The sequence below is a fragment of the Rhinoraja longicauda genome, chromosome 10 (assembly GCF_053455715.1).
Source record: "Rhinoraja longicauda isolate Sanriku21f chromosome 10, sRhiLon1.1, whole genome shotgun sequence".
NCBI lineage: Eukaryota > Metazoa > Chordata > Chondrichthyes > Rajiformes > Arhynchobatidae > Rhinoraja > Rhinoraja longicauda.
Genome location: NC_135962.1, coordinates 60,846,253 through 60,868,137, shown reverse-complemented (window position 1 = coordinate 60,868,137; position 21,885 = coordinate 60,846,253). Strand labels below are relative to the sequence as shown.

Genomic DNA, 21,885 nt, shown 5'->3' with positions numbered 1-21,885 from the left:
CCTGATCCCTTTAGCCACAAGGGCCACATCTAACTCCCTCTTAAATATAGCCAATGAACTGGCCTCAACTACCTTCTGTGGCAGAGAATTCCACAGACTCACCACTCCCTGTGTGAAAAAAACCGTTCTCATCTCGGTCCTAAAAGACTTCCCCCTTATCCTTAAACTGTGATCCCTTGTTCTGGACTTCCCCAACATTGGGAACAATCTTCCTGCATCTAGCCTGTCCAACCCCTTAAGAATTTTGTAAGTTTCTATAAGATCCCCCCTCAATCTTCTAAATTCCAGCGAGTACAAGCCGAGTCTATCCAGTCATTCTTCATATGAAAGTCCTGCCATCCCAGGAATCAATCTGGTGAACCTTCTCTGTTCTCCCTCTATGGCAAGAATGTCTTTCCTCAGATTAGGAGACCAAAACTGTACGCAATACTCCAGGTGTGGTCTCACCAATGCCCTGTACAACTGCAGCAGAACCTCCCTGCTCCTATACTCAAATCCCCTCGCTATGAATGCCAACATACCATTCACTTTCTTCACTGCCTGCTGCACCTGCATGCCTACTTTCAATGACTGGTGTACCACGACACCCAGGTCTCGTTGCATCTCCCCTCCTCCTAATCGGCCACCATTCATGTAATAGTCTGCTTTCCTGTTCTTGCCACTAAAGTGGATAACCTCACATTTATCCACATTATACTGCATCTGCCATGCATTTGCCCACTCACCTAACCTATCCAAGTCACGTTGCAGCCTCCTAGCATCCTCCTCACAGCTAACACTGCCCCCCAGTTTCGTGTCATCTGCAAACTTGGGGATGTTGCATTCAATTCCCTCGTCCAAATCATTAATATATATTGAAAATAGCTGGGGTTCCAGCACTGAGCCTTGCGGTACCCCACTAGTCACTGCCTGCCATTCTGAAAAGGACCCGTTTATTCCTACTCTTTGCTTCTTGTCTGCCAGCCAGTTTTCTATCCACATCAATACTGAACCCAGAATACCGTGTTTGCATACTAATCTCTTATGTGGGACCTTGTCGAAAGCCTTCTGGAAGTCCAGATATAACACATCCACTGGTTCTCCCTTATCCACTCTACTAGTTACATCCTCGAAAAATTCTATAAGATTCGTCAGACATGATTTACCTTTCATAATGGCGGCGCATACTAATCTCTTATGTGGGACCTTGTCGAAAGCCTTCTGGAAGTCCAGATATAACACATCCACTGGTTCTCCCTTATCCACTCTACTAGTTACATCCTCGAAAAATTCTATAAGATTCGTCAGACATGATTTACCCACAAAATGGCGGCGCTGCCCTAGCAGCTGCGGCTACACCTGCGGTCCATTTGTCTTGTGTTTTTGTTGTTTTTTTTTGTCTTAATTGTAGTTGTGATGTGGTGTTTTTGTGTTGTGTACTATGTGTGTATGTGGGGGGGAGGGGGGGAACTGTAACATTGTAAATATGTAAATATGTATCCCTTCCGAACGGAGACCCGACCTTTGTGTTCTGGGCCGTGTCTCCGTTCCATCTGCGGCCTACCATCGGCCCAACTCCTGGAGCTGGCGGCCTCCAGGGCTCTGGTTCGCAGAGCCCGCGGATCGGACTTACCACCACCGGAGCCGGCCGTCTTCGGAGGCTGCGGGAGCAGCTGCGACTCGCCTTAGGCTCGGGCCGCGTGGATGCCGACATCGGGAGCTCCAGCAGCGGCAGCGTGTTCGCCCGCCCCGGATCACGGGGCTTGGGTCGCGGACATTTCACCGTCCGGCGCGGCCTAAGATATGCCGCGGGATATTTCTCTGCTGGGCGGGGGCTTCAATGTCGGGAGCCACGACCGCTCCGACGTGCAGCAACAGCGGCAGCAGCAGCATGTTCGCCCGCCCCGGATCGGACTTATCATCGGCGGAGCCGGCCGTTTTCGGAGGCTGCGGGAGCGGCTGCGACGCGACGCGCCTTAGGCTCGGCCCGCTGTGGACCGTCCGGCGCGGCCTGCAACCACAACAACCTGACTGCGGGCGAGGACAGCAGGAGAAGGGAAAGACATTGTGGCCTTCCATCACAGTGAGGAGAGGACTGGAGGAGACTCACTGTGATGGATGTTTCTTTGATGGATGTTTCTTTTTTTGTGTGTTTTTGGGGTTGGGTAATTTTAATGCCTATTTAATACTTTTATTGTTGGACTGTGTTTTGGGGGTTTTGGGGTTGTGTAATTTTAATGCCTATTTAATGCTTTTATTGTTGGACTGTGTTTTGGGGGTTTTGGGGTTGTGTAATTTGAATGCCTATTTAATGCTTTTATTGTTGGACTGTGGGTGACCGAATTTCGTCCAATATTGGATGACAAATAAAGCTATCTTGATCTATCTTGATCTTGATAAATCCATGCTGACTTTGTCCAATGATTTCACCACTTTCCAAATGTGCTGCTATCCCATCTTTAATAACTGACTCTAGCATTTTTCCCACTACCGATGTTAGACTAACTGGTCTGTAATTCCCCGTTTCCTCTCTCCCTCCCTTTTTGAAAAGTGTGGTTACATTAGCTACCCTCCAATCCTCAGGAACTACTCCAGAATCTAAAGAGTTTTGAAAAATTATCACTAATGCATCCACTATTTCTGGGGCTACCTCCTTAAGCACTCTGGGATGCAGCCTATCTGGCCCTGGGGATTTATCGGCCTTTAATCCATTCAATTTACCTAACACTACTTCCCGACTAACCTGGATTTCACTCAGTTCCTCAATCTCATTTGACCCCCGGTCCCCTGCTATTTCCGGCAGATTATTTATGTCTTCCTTAGTGAAGACAGAACCAAAGTAGTTATTCAGTTGGTCTGCCATGTCCTTGTTCCCCATGATCAATTCACCTGTTTCTGACTGCAAGGGACCTACATTTGTTTTAACTAATCTTTTTCTCTTCACATATCTATAAAAGCTTTTGCAGTCAGTTTTTATGTTCCCTGCCAGTTATCTTTCATAATCTATTTTCCCTTTCCTAATTAAGCCCTTTGTCCTCCTCTGCTGGACTCTGAATTTCTCCCAGTCCTCTGGTAGGCTGCATTTTCTTGTTAATTTGTACGCTTCATCTTTTGTTTTGATACTATCCCTAATCTCCCTTGTTAGCCATGGATGCACTACCTTCCCTGATTTATTCTTTTGCCAAACTGGGATGAACAATTGTTGTAGTTCATGCATGCGGTCTTTAAATGCCTTCCATTGCATATCCACCGTCAACCCTTTAAGAATCAATTGCCAGTCTATCTTGGCCAATTCACGTCTCATGCCCTCAAAGTTACCTTTCTTTAAGTTCAGAACCATTGTTTCTGAATTAACTAAGTCACTCTCCATCCTAATGAAGAACTCAACCATATTATGGTCACTCTTGCCCAAGGGGCCACGCACATCAAGACTGCTAACTAACCCTTCCTCATTACTCAATGTCCAGTCTAGAATAGCCTGCTCTCTCGTTGGTTCCTCTACATGTTGGTTTAGAAAACTATCCCGTATACATTCCAAGAAATCCTCTTCCTCAGCACCTCTCCCAATTTGATTCACCCAATCTATATGTAGATTGAAGTCACCCATTATAACTGTTTTACCTTTGTTGCATGCATTTCTAGTTTCCTGTTTGATGCCATCCCCAACTCTACTACTACTGCTAGGTGGCCTGTACACAACTCCCACTAGCGTTTTCTGCCCCTTAGTGTTTCGCAGCTCTACCCATATCGATTCCACATCCTCCATGCTAATGTCCTTCCTTTCTATTGCGTTAATCTCCTCTCTAACCAGCAACGCTACCCCACCTCCTTTTCCTTTCTGTCTATCCCTCCTGAATATTGAATATCCCTGGATGTTTAGCTCCCAGCCTTGGCACCCTGGAGCCATGTCTCCGTAATCCCAACTATATCATATTTATTAATAACTATCTGCACATTCAACTCATCCACCTTATTACAAATGCTCCTTGCATTGAGACACAAAGCCTTCAGGCTTGTTTTTACAACATTCTTACCCCTTATATAATTATGTTGAAAAGTGGCCCTTTTTGATTTTTGCCCTGGATTTGTCTGCCTGCCACTTTTACTTTTCACCTTGCTACCTATTGCTTCTACCCTCATTTTACACACCTCTGTCTCTCTGCTCATGCTCCCATCCCTTGATTCCGTTAGCCCTAGGAGCTATATCTAACTCTCTCTTGAAAACATCCAGTGAATTGGCCTCCACTGCTTTCTGTGGCAGAGAATTCCACAGATTCACAACTCTCTGGCTGAAAAAGGTTTCTCCTCATCTCAGTCCTAAATTATTCTTAAACGCTTATTCTTAAACTGTGACCCTTGGTTCTGGACTCCCCCAACATCGGGAACATTTTTCCTGCATCTAGCCTGACCAATCCCTTCAGAATTGTACATACCTATCAGCCAAAACATTATGCCCTGATGAGCCAAAACATTATGACCTGATGAGCCAAACATTATGACCACTTGCCTAATATGCTGTTGATCCTCCGTGTACAGCTCCATACGCACCCGTGACCACCATTAACATTTTCTGTGACTTGTGTGACCGTAGACCTTCTGTCGGTTCGGACCAGATGGGATAGCCTTTGTTGCCTTCACACATCGATGAGCCTTGGGCGCCCAACACCCTGTCGCCGGTTTGTGGTTTGTCCCTCCTCGGACCACTGTCGGTAGGTACTCACCACTGCTGACCAGGAGCACCCCACAAGCCTTGCCGTTTCAGAGATGCTCTGACCCAGTTGTCTGGCCATAACAATTTGGCCCTTGTCAAAGTTGCTCAGGTCTTTACTCCTGCCCATTTTTCCTGCACCCAACACATCAACTTCAAGAACTGACTGTTCACTTGCTGCCTAATATATCCCACCCCTTTTTTTTACAAATACCTTATTCCAAAACAAAACCAAACATACAAAGTAGTAACTCGATCAAATCAAAAGCTGCCCATATTGGCAGTTTACAAACAAAACAGTTATCAGATTAAAATTCCGCCAAGTTTGTCAGTAATACATTCGACCCCCCGAGGCGAAAGGCGTTTACAGAAGGCCTCCAACATCCCTGTGAACACCACGTGCTCCCCCTCCAGGGACACGCGGGCACGGACGTAAGCCCGGTAAAGGGTCTGGCAGCCGACCCCAGTGCGGCCGTCGACTGCCCGCTGCCTGGACCCGCGAACGGCCATCTTGGCCTGGCCCAGCAGCAGACTGACAGGGAGACCCCCTCCTCCCTCCCGATCCTCCCCCCCCCCCCCCCTGACAGGTGCCATTGTAACAAGAAAATCAATGTTATTCACTTTGCCTGCCCAGTGGTCATAATGTTTTGGCTGATCAGTGTATGTTTCTACAAGATCCCCTCTCATCCTTCGAAATGAATGTGCAAATAGGCTACAAGGGGAGATAAACAAACTCAGTGGGCGAGTAACAATGTCTTAGATGGAGCAGAGTGCGAAAAACTATGAACTCGAGGGAAGCTTGGCTGCATGGGCGGGAGATTACAACCCAGTGTAATTATCCAGACCTGCCCATACAGATCCGTTTACTGTGAAACACTGACTTCTGGTGGTGAAAAGGTAAAATGGGAAGCATTTTATTTTTTTTAAAAGACACATTGCTGGAGTAACTCAGCGGATCAGGTAGGGTTGCTAACTTTCTCACTCCCAAATAAGGGACAATGGGTGACATCACCGCCCCGCGCCCCAAGTGACCTCACCAAGCCAGCGGCCAATGGCGGCCGCCCGGGCGTCACCTTGTCCCTTGTTTGGGAGTGAGGAAGTTGGCAACCCTACTAATACGGGACAAGGGCAGTCCCGTATAGGACAAACTAATTTAGCCCAAAATACGGGATGTCCCGGCTAATACGGGACAGTTGGCAACAGGATGTGGAGGTTTTGGAAAGGGTGCATAGGAGGTTTACCAGATGCTGGCTGGATTATGGGGTATTAGTTGCAAGGAGAGGTTTGACAAACATGGTTTGTTTTCTCGAGAACACTGGATGTTTGAGACAAGACGAGATATAAAAGAGGCATAGGTAGGGTAGATAGCACAATTTTTTTCCCAGAGTGAAAATCTCGAAGACAGGCCCTCATAGCTTTAAGATGAGAGGGGCAAAGTTTATAGGCGATGTCTGGAAGGATGTTTTTATACAAAGAGTCGTGGCTGCCTGGAATGTGCTGCCAAAGGTGGTGGTAGATGTAGAAATGATAGTGACATTTAAGAGACTTTTAGATAGGCACATGGATATGCAGGGAATGGGGGGGGATGTGGATTACATGCAGACAAGGAACATGGAACATAGAACTAGAACAGTGCAGCACAGGAACTAAGAATAGCTTAACCTGGCATTGTATTTGGCATGGACAATGTGGCTGAAGGGCCTGTAGTCATTCAGTCACACAGCCTGGAAACAGATCTTTAGACCCAACTTGCCCACACCGAAAAACTTACCCCATCTGCACTAGTCCACAACCCTCTAAACCTATCCTATCCCTGTACCTGTCCGAATGTTTTTAAACATTTCTATGTTCTATGTTCGAATAAATAACGTACCAACTTCTATACTCCATTCCCAGTTTGTGACGGGCATTCAAAGCTGGCCCTGCCATAGCCAGAAGCGGGTCTAACACGACATAAATGTAATATTATCCACTTGTTCACTCAGAGAGTTGTGAATCTGTGGAATTCTCTGCCTCAGAAGGCAGTGGAGGCCAATTCTCCGGATGCTTTCAAGAGAGTTAGATAGAGCTCTTAAAGATAGCGGAGTCAAGGGATATGGGGAGAAGGCAGGAATGGGGTACTGATTGTGGATGATCAGCCATGATCATATTGAATGGTGGTGCTGGCTCAAAGGGCCGAATGGCCTACTCCTGCACTTATTCTCTATTTTCTATTGTCTATTGGCATGGTGCAATGCTGCATGGACATGGATGTGTGATGCGTACCTCCGACAGGCGTGGGTCACTCACAATACCAGCTGGTGAATCAGCAGTTCCTCTGTGGAAGGAAGCACACAGGCCGTTAGTATTAAACCCTGAGAATACAGAGCGACAATCAGCCCGACACACTGAATCTCAGGGTGATGGGATTACTGGCCTACTTTTGTTTAGTTTTGTTTAAAGATACAGCGCGGAAACAAGTCCTTCAGCCCGCCGAATCTGTGCCAACCAGCGATCACCCTGTATACTAACACTATCCTATACACTAGAGATAATCTACTTGTTTTTTCAACCAAAGCCAATTAACCTATGCCCTTGGAGTGTGGGAGGAAGCCAGAGCACTCGAAGAAAACCCACGCGGTCACAGGGAGAACTTACAAACTCTGCACAGACAGCACCCATAGTTAGGATCCAACCCGGGTCTCTGGCACTGCGAGGCAGCATCTCTACCGCTACACCATCTTGCTGCTGAAACTGGAGCGTGCGGCTTTACACACTACTTTCCCACGCCGCTGTGTGGCTGGGGATCTGAGTCCACATGGACTTGGACTGGCCACAGTGATCTTGCCCAAGCATGTAGTGTAGGAAAATAACTGCAGATGCTGGTACAAATCGAAGGTATCATAAAATGCTGGAGTAACTCAGCAGGTTAGGTAGCATCTAGGAGAGAGGGAATGGATGACGTTTCGGGTCGAGACCCTTCTTCAGACTGATGTCAGGGGGGCGGAACAAAGAAAGGATATAGGTGGAGACAGGACCGCTTTGCTGAGTTCAAGCCGGACGAACCAGGACCTCGCGCAGTTGTAGAGCTGTAGTTGCAGCACCAAAACAGGCCCTTCGGTCCACCTTGTCCATGCTGACCAGGTTGGTATACTGAGCTTGTCCTGTTTTCCTGTATTTGGCCCATACACCCCACCAAGTTTTGGAGTAACTCAGCAGGTCAGGCAGCATCTCTGGAGGAAATGGATGGGTGATGTTTCAGGTTGGGACCCGAAGATGTGTCCCGACATGAAACGTCACCTATCCATGTTCTCCAGAGATGCTGCCTGACCCACTGAGTTACTCCAACACTCTGTGAAACGTCACCTATCCATGTTCTCCAGAGATGCTGCCTGACCTGCTGAGTTACTCCAACACTGTGAAACGTCACCTATCCATGTTCTCCAGAGATGTCACCTGACCTGCTGAGTTACTCCAACTCTTGGTGGGGTTTTTTTGTTGTAAACTAGCATCTGCAGTTCCTTGTGTCCATAGGTTAACTCTAGTTAGGAACATTCCCTGGGAGGTTTATATGTTCAGTCTCTATTGCAGCACGGTGGCGCAGCAGTAGAGTTGTTGCCTCACAGTACCAGAGACCCGGGTTGGATCCTGACTATGGGTGCTGTCCGTACGGTGTTTGTACATTCTCCCTGTGACTGCGTATGCTTTCTTCGGCTGCTCTGGTTTCCTCCAACCCTCCAAAGATGTACAAGTTTATAGGTTAATTGGTTTTGGTAGAATTGTAAATTATCCCCAGTGTGTACAGGGTAGTGCTGGTGTACGGGGTGATGGCTGGTCAGCGCGGACTCAGTGGGCCAAAGGGCCTGTTTCCACGCTGTACCTCTAAATGTTTTAAAGAAAGTAAACTCCATCCCTCACCTGAGAAGGGTCAGAGTTCTGATGAGCTCATCCTTTTTCTCCAGCTCCCTGCGGTGAACCTTCAGCTGCTCCTCCAGCTGCCGGGAGAGAGAGAGAAATGCAGTCAGTAACCTCCCGGCAACAAATCCCTGGATCTCAGCAGGAATGGCCCATACTGGTGCTTCATATTGTGCATTATGCCACGTGGCATGGGTGTCTGTATTATTTCATTCACTACACTGCTTTCTGGAGCCCATGCATCACACCATGCACTACACAGCTTGCTGGAGATCCCATGCATTACGCTGCTTGCTGGAGATTCCACATATTACACTGTTTGCTGCTGATCGTGGATTTTACTGCTTGCTGCAGATCATGCATTACACTGCCTGCTGCAGACACCATGCATCACACCACGCATTACATTGCTTGTTGGAGATCCCATGCAATACACTGCTCGCTGGAGACACCATGCATCACACCACGCATTACATTGCTCGTTGGAGAACCAATGCATTACTGCTCACTGGAGACACCGTACATCACACTGCTTCCTGGAGTATCGTTCAGTTTAGTTTATCGTCACGTGTACAGTGAACAGCTTTTGTTGCGTGCTAACCATTCAGCGAAAAGACAATACGTGATTACAATCGAGCCACTCAGAGTGTATAGGTATATGATAAGCAAATAACTTTTAGTGCAAGATAAAGCCAGAAAGGTCCGATCAAAGAAAGTCCAAGGGTAACCAAAGAGGTAGATAGTAGTTCAGGACTGCTCTCTGGTTGTGGTAGGATGATTCAGTTGTCTGATAACAGCTGGGAAGAAACTGTCCCATTTCCAATGCATCACACAATGCATCACATGCATGCAGAGGAGATGAGTTTACCTTGGCATCGTGTTAGTCACAGACATTACGGCCTGTTCCTGTACTGTTGTTCTATGTTCAATTGTTCTAAGCTACGTAATGCTGCATATTGGAGCTCTACCCACCAGTTACCTGACTCACTCACTTTACCACCCACCCTCAATTCATCCCCACAAGACCTCTGTGCCAATATGTGAGTGGAAGGAATTCATGTTCATGTCATCGGAGCTGAATGAGGCCATTTGGCCCATCAAGTCTACTCCGCCATTCAATCATGGCTGATCTATCTCTCTCCCTCCCAACCCCATTCTCCTACCTTTTCCCCATAACCTTTGACATCCTTACTAATCAAGAATCTATCAATCTCCGCCTTAAAAATACCCACTGACGGCCTCCGCAGCCGTCTGTGACAATGAATTCCACAGATTCACCACCCTCTGACCAAAGAAATTCCTCCTCATCTCCTTCCCAAAGGTACGTCCTTTTATTCTGAGGCTGTGACCTCTGGTCCTAGACTCTCCCACTAGTGGAAACATCCTGTCCATATTCACTCTATCCAGGCCTTTCACTATTCCGTAAATTTCAATGAGGTCTCCCGTTATCCTTCCAAACTCCAGCGAGTACAGGCCCAGTGCTGTCATACACTTGATGTTGATGGAGAAAGGCACCAGGGAAGAGACAACAAACACATTGTTGTAACTCATTACCAACATGTTGCCAAGACTCGAGGGCCTGAGCTACAGGGAGAGGTTGGGCAGACTAGGACTTTATGCCTTGGAGTACAGACGTCTGAGGGTGATCTTATAGAAGTGTATAAAATCATGAGGGGAATAGATGGGGTGAATGCAGAGTGTTTTACCCAGCCTTGGGGAATCAAGAACCAGAGGACATAGGTTTAAAGTGATGGGGGGGGGGGGGGGGGAATCTATTAGGAACCCGAGGGGCAACTTTTTCCACAGTGGGTTGTGGGTGTATGGAACGAGCTGCCAGAGGAGGTAGTTGAGGCAGGGTCTATAACATCTTAAAGATATTTGGAAAGGTACAAGGATAGCAAAGGCTTAGTGGGATGTAATAGGAAGGAACTACAGATGCTGCTTTATACCAAAGATAGACACAAAGTGCTGGAGTAAATCAAAGGTCAGGCAGCATCTCTGGAGAAAAAGGATAGGTGACGTTTCGGGTTGGAACCCTTCTCCAGAGGATTTTGTTTTGGGGAGGAGGTAGAAGTGGGCTGTGTGGGACTGGGGAACGATGAGATTGGAGGCTGTGGAGGGCAGATGGCCAGAGGTGATGAAATCGGAGATAGTCTGGGAGATAACGGCATGGTGCTCATCTGTGGAGTCATGGTCAAGGGAAGAAGGGTCTCAACCCGAAATGTCACCCATGCTTTTTCTCTAGATGCCTAACCCGCCGAGTGACTCCAGCACTTTGTGCACAGCAAAGATTTAGAGAGATATGGGCCAAACGCAGGCAGGTGGGACTAGCTTAGCCGTGGCATCTTGGTGGACATTGACAAGGTGGGTGGAAGGGCCTGATGCCCTGCTGCATAACTCCAAACTTACTTCCATTTGCTTTACCCCATCCAGAGGATCCATCTGAGCCTTGTAGGAGTGAAACATCCTGAGATTTGTCCGACAGAAGTTGGAGGTCTGACTTGAAGAGTTGTCCTTGCACATTCGATGCCGCACTCCCTGGTAACTGGTCTCCAATATCATGAGGCAACTTCCCACCTTCCAAAGCCCATCGTCCCGCCCATCCCACTGCCCAGCTCACCCATTGGTGCTGCCTCTACCGGACCTGAGAGAAATCCACTCGCCACTGGCTGCCCGAGGTGCCGGTCAGTAGTTTGCTGAAGGTGGTGCGGCAAATGTTTCTGTTTTGTCACCATCTCTACAGAAACGGTACACAGCACCTTGTTACCCGAGAGCCGGGGCAATTATCAAGACAATGGCCGGTTCCTCCTGAGCCCTGTCCTCGCCCTGAAACCCCAGCAGTTAATTACCCCTCGGCGATGTGTAATTACCACCAGCTCGATCGCGCTGGGAGACTCCCAATCACAATGCTCAGACAAGTGGATCCTGTTCGGAAATGTGACTCAATCTCTACTTTAAATCATGCATTCATTCCGCTAATTTAAATTGGAGATTATGGCCTTTCATCTGCCTCTGCTACCTTCTGCATTTCCTTTCCAAAGAACACAGAACAGTACAGCACAGGAACAGGCCCATTGGCCCACAGTGCCACGCCGAACATGATGCCAAGTTAAATCAATGTCCTCCACCAGAACATGATCTTAGCCCTCAATTCCTTGCATAGAGAACAGAGAACATGTAACAATGCATAGGAAAAAAAACTGCAGATGCTGGTTTAAATCGAAGGTGGACACAAAATGCTGGAGTAACTCAGTGGGTCAGGCAGCACCTCGGGAGAGAAGGAATGGGTGATGTTTCGGGTCGAGACCCTTCTTCAGACTGAGCTAATGTACAGTTTCTGTAGAGATGGTGACAACACAGAAACATTTGCCGCACCACCTCCAGCAAACTGCTGACCGGCACCTCGGGCAGCCAGTAGCGAGTGGATTTTTCTCAGGTCCGGTAGAGGCAGCACCAATGGGTGAGCTGGGCAGTGGGATGGGCGGGACGATGGGCTTCGGAAGGTGGGAAGTTGCCTCATGATATTGGAGCCCAGTTACCAGTGTGGCATCGAATGTGCAAGGACAACTCTTCAAGTCAGACCTCCAACTTCTGTCGGACAAATCTCAGGATGTTTCACTCCTACAAGACTCAGATGGATCCTCTGGATGGGGTAAAGCAAATGGAAGTAAGTTTGGAGTTATGCAGCAGGGCATCAGGCCCTTCTGCCCACCTCGTCAATCAGTCTGAAGAAGGGTCTCGTCACCTATTCCTTCTCTCCCGAGATGCTGCCTGACCCGCTGAGTTACTCCAGCATTTTGTGTCTACCTTCGATGTAACAATGCATCACAGGAACAAACCCTTCAGCCCACAATGTCTGCGCTGAACATGATGCCAAGTTAAACTAATCTCTGCCTGCACGTGATCCATATCCCTCTAGTCCCTGCACATCTCCTTTATACTTTCCCCCATTCACCTTAAAGCTGTGCCTGCTAGTCTTTTTTTAAATCATCTTTTTTTCCCATTTCATTACGGAGTTGAGGTGCACGTGAGGGTACTTTATTACCTATTGAAAGAATTGCATCAAATCAACAGGAGAATTGCATCAAATCAACAGGAGAATAGATAGGATGAATTTTACCCAGGGGAGCGGAATCAAGAACCAGAGGACATTGGTTTAAGGTGAGAGGGGAACAGAGGAACTCAAGAAAACATTTTATTCACTCAGAGGGTGTATGGAATGAGCTCCCAGAGGAGGTAGATGAGGCAAGTACTATAACAATATTTAAAAGACACATGAACAGGTACATGTAGAAGAAAGGTTAAGAGGGATACTAGACCAAGTGAACCCGTTGGGCCCAAACCTCTCCTGTATTGGTGCAGCACCCTCTCCTCCCCCCTCCCCCCTCCCTCCCCTCCTCCTCCTATCCCCCCACTCCCCTCGCCCCCTCCCTCCCTCCTCCCCCTCCCTCCCTCCTCCCTCTTCCCTCCTCTTCCCCCTCCCTCCCCATCCACTCCCCCTCCCCTTCCCCCATGCCACCCAACTCAACCCCCCCTTATCCTCCCTCCTCCTCCTCCCCCCTCCACCCCCTCCCTCCCTCCCTAGGAGATAGATTCACACTTTAAAATGTTAATAACTTAAAAAATATAACACCGATTTCAATGAAACTTCTTCCATTAGCACCAAAGGACGATGGTGAGTAAGGTGGGCCTAAAATTATCACGCTATCGTGTACCGTTTTGGTTGTAGTTCAGGAACAAACAAACAAACAAATGAGAGTTTTAGCATCTAGATGGGCCAAACACTTGCGAGGAGGTACAGAAGCTTGAAAGTTCCCACCACCAGACTCAGGAACAGCTTCTTACCCTCTGAACAGTCTTTCCATAAGTTTAGTTTAGTTTAGAGATACAGCACGGAAACAGGCCTTTCGGCTCACCAACTCTGTGTCGACCAGCAATCCCCACACACTTACACTATCCTACGCAATAGGACAATTTACAATTATATCAAGCAAGTTAACCCTCAAACCTGTACGTCTTTAGAGTGCAGGAGGAAACCGGAGCACCCGAACATCACGCGGTCACGGGGAGAACGTACAAACTCCGTACAGACATGTCAGGATCAAACCCGGATCTCTGGTGCTGAGAACTATATTCTGCATTCTGTATCTTCCCCTTTGTTCCACCTATTGCATTTGAGTTTGATTGCATTTATGTATGGTATTTCTAATCTGTTCGGATGGCATGCAAAACAAAGCTTTCCTCTGTACCTCAGTACGAATGACAATAATAAACCTAAATCTAGTTGGGGAAGGTACAGTAATGACATTTAGTGACATTTGGACAAGTACATGGATAGAAAAAGATTAAAGTGATTTGGGCCAAATGTGAGTCAATGGAGCTAGCTTGGCGGTATGCATGATTTGGGCCGAACCGCTTGTTTCCCTGCTGTATGAGTCTCTATCAAACAAATGTTTGGCTGACGCATCAAACATATTTCCCAGACTATAAAACACTTCAGGCCTTTCCAGCATTGTAATAGACGCTGGCCAAAATGCAAGCCTTGTATAAAAGTATTGAATGGTATAGCACTGTTGGAGTCCATTCAGCCCACTGTACCCATGCTAACCCTTCAACACTGATCTCCAGCCAGACCCACTCCCCTGCTCTCTCCACAAAGCCTGGCAAGTATTTACTGTCTGAAAGCTTCATTTGAAGCTGCTCCCACCTTCCTATCAGGCAACACATTCTAGAACATTAAAAAAATACTGCATGATCCAATTAATTTTCAACTCTTGGCAAGAATAAAAAATGAACAATGCTGGAAATACTCAGCAGATTATCCAGTTTATTTCCAGATGAACTTCAACCTGTCCCCTCCAGTTACAAGGGTGAACGTAAAATGGGCCGTATTATTGTGTGTTGTGTGCAGTTTTGGTCTCCAAATTTGAGGAAGGACATGAAACATGGGGCAGGAAACATGTTACCAATGTTGGGGGAGTCCAGAACCAGGGGCCATAGTTTAAGAATAAGGGGTAGGCCATTTAGAACGGAGATGAGGAAAAACTTTTTCACCCAGAGAGTTGTGAATCTGTGGATTTCTCCGCCTCAGAAGGCAGTGGAGGCCAATTCTCTCGATGCTTTCAAGAGAGAGTTAGATAGAGCTCTTAAAGTTAGCGGAGTCAAGGGATATTGGGAGAAGCAGGAGCGGGGTACTGATTGTTGATGATCAGCCATGATCACAGTGAATGGTGGTGCTAGCACAAAGGGCCAAATGGCCTACTCCTGCACCTATTGTCTATTATGATGCAGCGGTAGATTTGCTGCCTCACGGCGACAGAGACTTGGATTTGATCCTGACCTCGGGTGCTGATTGTGCGGAGTTTGCACCTTCTCCCTGTGACTGCGTAGGTTTCTTCCGTGTGCTCCAGTTTCCTCCCACATCCTAAAGACGTGCAGATTTGTAGGTTAATTGACTTCCCTAATGTTTAGGATAGAACTAGTGTTTGGGTGATCGCTACTCAGCGCAGACGGTGAGCCGAAGGGCCTATATCTCTAAGCTAAACTGTAACCTCTAAACTAAACTTGTGGGTGAGAGGTAGAATCTGGTGGGTGTTGATGGAAATGTGGGGGAATTAAATGGGATCAACATAAAAGGGTGGTTATTATTAGCATGGACTCCGTGGGCAGAACGGTCTGTTTCAGTACCGTATCACCCTATGAACACAGGGACTATTCATACAGACATTGAGAATAATCAATTAACATTTCTCTGGAAAGCTGGAGGTTGCAGGGAGTCCTGATACAAGTACAATATATTAAATTACGAGGCATAGATAGACAGTCAGAACCTTTTTTCTCACATTTGAAATGTCAAAGACTGGAGCATAGTTTTAAGGTGAGATGGGCAAAGTTCAAAGGAGATATGTATAAAATTATGAAAGGACTGGACAAGCTAGATGCAGGAAAAATGTTCCCAATGTTGGGGGAGTCCAGAACCAGGGGCCACGGTCTAAGAATAAAGGGGATACCATTTAAAACTGAGGTGAGAAAAAACTTTTTCACCCAGAGAGTTGTGAATTTGTAGAATTCTCTGCCACAGAAGGCAGTGGAGGCCAATTCACTGGATGAATTTAAGAGAGTTAGAGTTCGGGATATGGGGAGAAGGCAGGCACAGGTTACTGATTGTTACTCAGCCATGATCACAATGAATAGTGGTGCTGGCTCAAAGGGCCAAATAGCCTCCTCCTGCACCTATTTTCTATGTTTCTATGTGGGGGAATTTTCTTTTTTACACAGAGGGTGGTGGGTATCTGGAACGTGCTGCCAGGGGTGGTGGTTGAGGCAGATACAATAGTGGCATTTAAAAGACCTTTGGATGTGCAGGAATGGAAGGATTTGGATCACGTGCAGGCAGATAAGGGGTGGTCTTAGCATCACGATTGGCACAGACAGTATGGGCCGAAGGGCCTGTCTTCTGCTGTACTGTTCTGTGCTCTACACAATACTTAGGTTTGCTCACAAAGTAGACACAATTTTGCAAGATTTGCTATTCTGGCAGAAGCCAGATTCAGGCACAAGGTACACGTTAATTAAATATATATTAGTCATTCAGTTTGAATGTTCCTGGCATTGATATAAGAAGAGTGACTGGAAGGGCGGTCACACAAAGTTCTGAAAGGATGGGGAGAGAAACTGGATTGTTCTCCATGGACCATTACTGCACCAGAACAGGCCTTTCGGCCCACCATGGCTCTACTTAACCCGAAGTTAAACTAATCTCCCCTGCCTGCACGTGTTCCAAATACATGTTAGACGCAAAATGCTGGAGTAACTCAGCTGGCCAAGCAGTATCTCTGGAGAGAAGGAATGGGTGACGTTTCGGGTCAAGACCCTTCTTCAGACTGATGTCAGGGTAGTGGGCGGGACAGAGATAGAATGTAGTCGGAGACAGTAAGACTAGTGGGAGAACTTGGAAGGGGGAGGGGATGGAGGGAGAGGGAAAGCAAGGGCTATTTGAAGTTAGAGAAGTCAATGTTCATACCGCTGGGGTGTAAGCTACCCAAGCGAAATATGAGGTGCTGTTCCTCCAATTTGCACTGGGCCTCACTGTCTTTAGGTATGTTAAGAGAAAAAGATTAGTAAAGACAAATGTGGGTCCCTTGAAGGCAGATACGGGTGAAATTATTATGGGTAACGAGGAAATGGCAGAAGAGTTGAACAGGTACTTTGGTTCTGTCTTCACTAAGGACAAACAATCTCCCAGGTGTACTAGAGGACAGAGGATCTAGGGAGACAGAGGAACTGAAAGAATTTTGCATTCGGCAAGAAATAGTATTGGGTAGACTGATGGGACTGAAGGCTGATAAATCCCCTGGGCCTGATGGTCTACATCCCAGGGTACTCAAAGAGGTGACTCAAGAAATCGTGGACGCATTGGTGATCATTTTCCAATGTTCTATGGATTCAGGATCAGTTCCAGTTGGATTGGAGGGTAGCTAATGTTATCCCACTTTTCAAGAAAGGAGCGAGAAAGAAAACAGGGAATTATATACCAGTTAGCCTAACCGGTGGTGAGGAAGATGCTGGGGTGAATTATTAAATAAGTAATATCAGCGCATTTGGATTGCAGTAAAAGGATTGGTGCAAGTCAGCATGGATTTATGAAGGGGAAATCCTACTTGAATAATCTTCTGGAATTTTTTGAGGATGTGACAAGTAAAATGGATGAAGGGGAGCCAGTGGATGTAGTGCATCTGGACTTTCAGAAAGCCTTTGACAAGGTCCCACACAAGAGATTAGTGGGCAAAATTAGAGCACATGGTATTGGGGGTAGGGTATTGACATGGATAGAAAATTGGTTGGCAGACAGGAAACAAAGAGTAGGAATAAACAGGTCCCTGCCAGAAAGGCAGGCTGAGGTGAGTGGAGTGCCGCAAGGCTCGGTGCTGGGGCCGCAACTATTCACAATATATATTAATGATTTAGATGGTATCACATTTGTACCAGCATCTGCAGTTATTTTCCTACACTTAATGATTTAGATGATGGGATTAAAAATAATACTAGCAAATTTGCAGATGACACAAAGCTGGGTGGCAGTGTGAACTGCGAAGAGGATGCTAGGAGGTTGCAGGGTGACTTGGAAAGATTGTGAGTGGGCAGATGCATTGCAGATGCAGTATAATGTAGATAAATGTGAGGTTATCGAATTGGCGGCAAGGAGGCAGATTATTATCTCAATGGTATCAGATTAGGAAAAAGGGAAGTGCAACGAGACCTGGGTGTCCTTGTACACCAGTCACTGAAAGTGAACATGCAGGTAGGTACAGCATGCAGTGAAGAAAGCTAACGGCATGTTGGCCTTCATAACGAGAAGATTTGAGTACAGGAATAAAGAGGTCCTTCTGCAGTTGTATAGGGCCCTGGTAAGACCACATCTGGAGTATTGTGTACAGTTTTGGTCTCCTAATTTGAGGAAGGACATCCTTGTAATTGAGGCAGTGCAGCGTAAGTTCACGAGATTGATCCCTGGGATGGCGGGACTATCATATGAGGAAAGATTGGAAAGACTGGGCTTGTATTCATTGGAATTTAGAAGGATGAGAGGGGATCTTATAGAAACATATAAAATGATAAAAGGGCTGGACAAGCTAGATGCAGGAAAAATGTTCCCAATCTTGAGGGAGTCCAGAACCAGGGGTCACAGTCTAAGAATAAAGGAGAGGCTATTTAAAACTGAAATGAGAGTTGTGAATTTGTGGAATTCTCTGGCACAGAAGGCAGTAGAGGCCAATTCACTGGGTGGATTTAAAAGAGAGTTAGATAGAGCTCTGGGGGCTAGTGGGATCAAGGGATATGGGGAGAAGGCAGGCATGGGTTACTGATTGTGCAGGCATGGTTGTCCAAGGATGTACAAGGATGTCCTTCCTCAAATTTTATATGTTTCCACATTTCAGGATAGAAAGGTCAGATTGGAAATGGGAGGGGGAGTTAAAGTGCTGAACCACTGGGAGATCAGGTAGGTTAACATAGAAACATAGAAAATAGGTGCAGGAGTAGGCCATTCGGCCCTTCGAGCCTGCACCGCCATTCAATATGATCATGGCTGATCATCCAACTCAGTATCCTATACCTGCCTTCTCTCCATACCCCCTGATCCCTTTAACCACAAGGGCCACATCTAACTCCCTCTTAAATATAGCCAATGAACTGGCCTCAACTAACTTCTGTGGCAGAGAATTCCACAGATTCACCACTCTCTGTGTGAACAAAAACTTTCTCATCTCGGTCCTAAAAGACTTCCCCCTTATCCTTAAACTGTGACCCCTTGTTCTGGACTTCCCCAACATCGGGAATAATCTTCCTGCATCTAGCCTGTCCAACCCTTTAAGAATTTTGTACGTTTCTATAAGATCCCCCCTCAATCTTCTAAATTCCAGCGAGTATAAGCCGAGTCTATCCAGTCTTTCTTCATATTAAAGTCCTGCCATCCCAGGAATCAATCTGGTGAACCTTCTCTGTACTCCCTCTATGGCAAGAATGTCTTTCCTCAGATTAGGAGACCAAAACTGTACGCTATACTCCAGGTGTGGTCTCACCAATGCCCTGTACAACTGCAGCAGAACCTCCCTGCTCCTATACTCAAATCCCCTCGCTATGAATGCCAACATACCATTCGCTTTCTTCATTGCCTACTGCACCTGCATGCCTACTTTCAATGACTGGTGTACCACGTCACCCAGGTCTCGTTGCATCTCTCCTTTTCCTAATCGGCCACTATTCAGATAATAGTCTGCTTTCCTGTTCTTGCCACCAAAGTCCAGAAGCGGGTGAGTGTTGAAGACGGAGTGTATTTGCATGGGCAAAAACCCGGTAACAAACGCAATACTCACAACTATAGACAACCAACGAATACGTCCTTATTGGACAGAGTTCAACACTAGACTACTCTCTCTCCCGCGCTGGCCCACCGCGTGACATCGTTAACCAATCCGAGGGTTCGAAACCACAGCCAATCCCTATGTCCCTACAACCTCACATTTATCCATATTATACTGCATCTGCCATGCATTTGCCCACTCACCTAACCTATCCAAGTCACGTTGCAGCCTCACAGCTAACACTGCCCCCCAGCTTCGTGTCATCCGCAAACTTGGAGATGTTGCATTCAATTCCCTCGTCCAAATCATTAATATATATTGTAAATAGCTGGGGTCCCAGCACTGAGCCTTGCGGTACCCTACTAGTCACTGCCTGCCATTCTGAAAAGGACCCGTTTATTCCTACTCTTTGCTTCCTGTCTGCCAGCCAGTTCTCTATCCACATCAATACTGAACCCACAATACCGTGTGCTTTAAGTTTGCATACTAATATCTTATGTGGGACCTTGTCGAAAGCCTTCTGGAAGTCCAGATATAACACATCCACTGGTTCTCCCTTATCCACTCTATAAGATTCGTCAGACATGATTTACCTTTCATAAATCCATGCTGACTTTGTCCAATGATTTCACCACTTTCCAAATGTGCTGCTATCCCATCTTTAATAACTGACTCTAGCATTTTCCCCACTACCGATGTTAGACTAACTGGTCTGTAATTCCCCGTTTTCTCTCTCCCTCCTTTTTTGAAAAGTGGGGTTACATTAGCTACCCTCCAATCCTCAGGAACGACTCCAGAATCTAAAGAGTTTTGAAAAAATTATCACTAATGCATCCACTATTTCTGGGGCTACCTCCTTAAGCACTCTGGGATGCAGCCTATCTGGCCCTGGGGATTTATCGGCCTTTAATCCATTCAATTTACCTAACACTACTTCCCGACTAACCTGGATTTCACTCAGTTCCTCCATCTCATTTGACCCCCGGTCCCCTGCTATTTCCGGCAGATTATTTATGTCTTCCTTAGTGAAGACAGAACCAAAGTAGTTATTCAGTTGGTCTGCCATCATCATCATCATATCATCATATATATACAGCCGGAAACAGGCCTTTTCGGCCCACCAAGTCCGTGCCGCCCAGCGATCCCCGCACACTAACACTATCCTACACCCACTAGGGACAATTTTTACATTTACCCAGCCAATTAACCTACATACCTGTACGTCTTTGGAGTGTGGGAGGAAACCGAAGATCTCGGAGAAAACCCACGCAGGTCACGGGGAGAACGTACAAACTCCTTACAGTGCAGCACCCGTAGTCAGGATCGAACCTGAGTCTCCGGCGCTGCATTCGCTGTAAAGCAGCAACTCTACCGCTGCGCTACCGTGCGGCCCATGTCCTTGTTCCCCATGATCAATTCACCTGTTTCTGACTGCAAAGGACCTACATTTGTTTTAACTAATCCTTTTTCTCTTCACATATCTATAAAAGCTTTTGCAGTCAGTTTTTATGTTCCCTGCCAGTTATCTTTCATAATCTATTTTCCCTTTCCTAATTAAGCCCTTTGTCCCAGTCCTCTGGTAGGCTGCTTTTTCTTGCTAATTTGTATGCTTTATTTTTTGTTAAGACAGACTGAGCAGAGGTGTTCAGCGAAACGATCGCCGAACCTGCGCTTGGTCTCGCCGATGTACAGCAGTTGACACCTGGAATGGCGGATACAGTGGATGAGGTTGGAGGAAGTGCAAGTGAACCTCTGCCTCACCTGGAAAGACTGTCGGGGTCCTTGGATGCAGTCGAGGAGGGAGGTAAAGGGACAGGTGTTGCATCTCCTGCAGTTGCAGGGGAAAGTACCTGGGGAGGGGGTGGTTTGGGTGGGAAGGGACGAGTTGACCAGAGTTGCCGAGGGAATGGTCTCGGTGGAAAGCAGAAAGGGGTGGAGATGGGAAGATGTGGCCAGTAGTGGGATCCCGTTGGAGGCGGTGAAAGTGTTGGAGGATTATATGCTGTATGCGACAGCTGATGGGGCGGAAGGTGAGGACAAAGGAGACTCTGTCCTTGATGCGAATGGAGGGAGGGAGAGCAAGAGTGGAGCTGCGGGATATCGAGGAGACCCTAGTGAGATGTCCATATCCATGTGCCTATTCAAAAGCTTCTTAAATGCCACTGTCGTATCTGCCACCACAACCACCCCCTTTAATTTCTGGTAATCCCTGTCTTGCTCCAAGCAGATATGCGGTTTCTTAATTTCTCACTTTCAGGCCCGATATCCTAGCGACATTGGATTGAAGAAGGGTCCAAACCCGAAACGTCACCTATCCATGTTCTCCAGAGATGCTGCCTGAGCCGCTGAGTTACTCCAGCACTTTGTGAAACGTCACCTACCCATATTCTCCAGAGATGCTGCTTGAGCCGCTTAGTTACTCCAGCACTCTGGGTCTTTGTT

General features: G+C 47.0%; 1 protein-coding gene across 1 annotated transcript in view; it reads right to left on the bottom strand.

Annotated features, from left to right (window-relative positions):
- Positions 1–11,143, bottom strand: part of LOC144597537 (coiled-coil domain-containing protein 170-like) — a 73,848-nt gene extending 62,705 nt beyond the window's left edge. The window contains exons 1-3 of the mRNA XM_078407016.1: positions 10,991–11,143; positions 8,585–8,661; positions 6,953–7,004 (exon numbers count right to left, since the gene is read on the bottom strand). Of these exons, the coding sequence (XP_078263142.1) occupies positions 6,953–7,004; positions 8,585–8,661; positions 10,991–11,143 (282 nt within the window). The remainder of the gene's footprint in view (positions 1–6,952; positions 7,005–8,584; positions 8,662–10,990) is intronic.
- Positions 11,144–21,885: the final 10,742 nt, after the last annotated feature.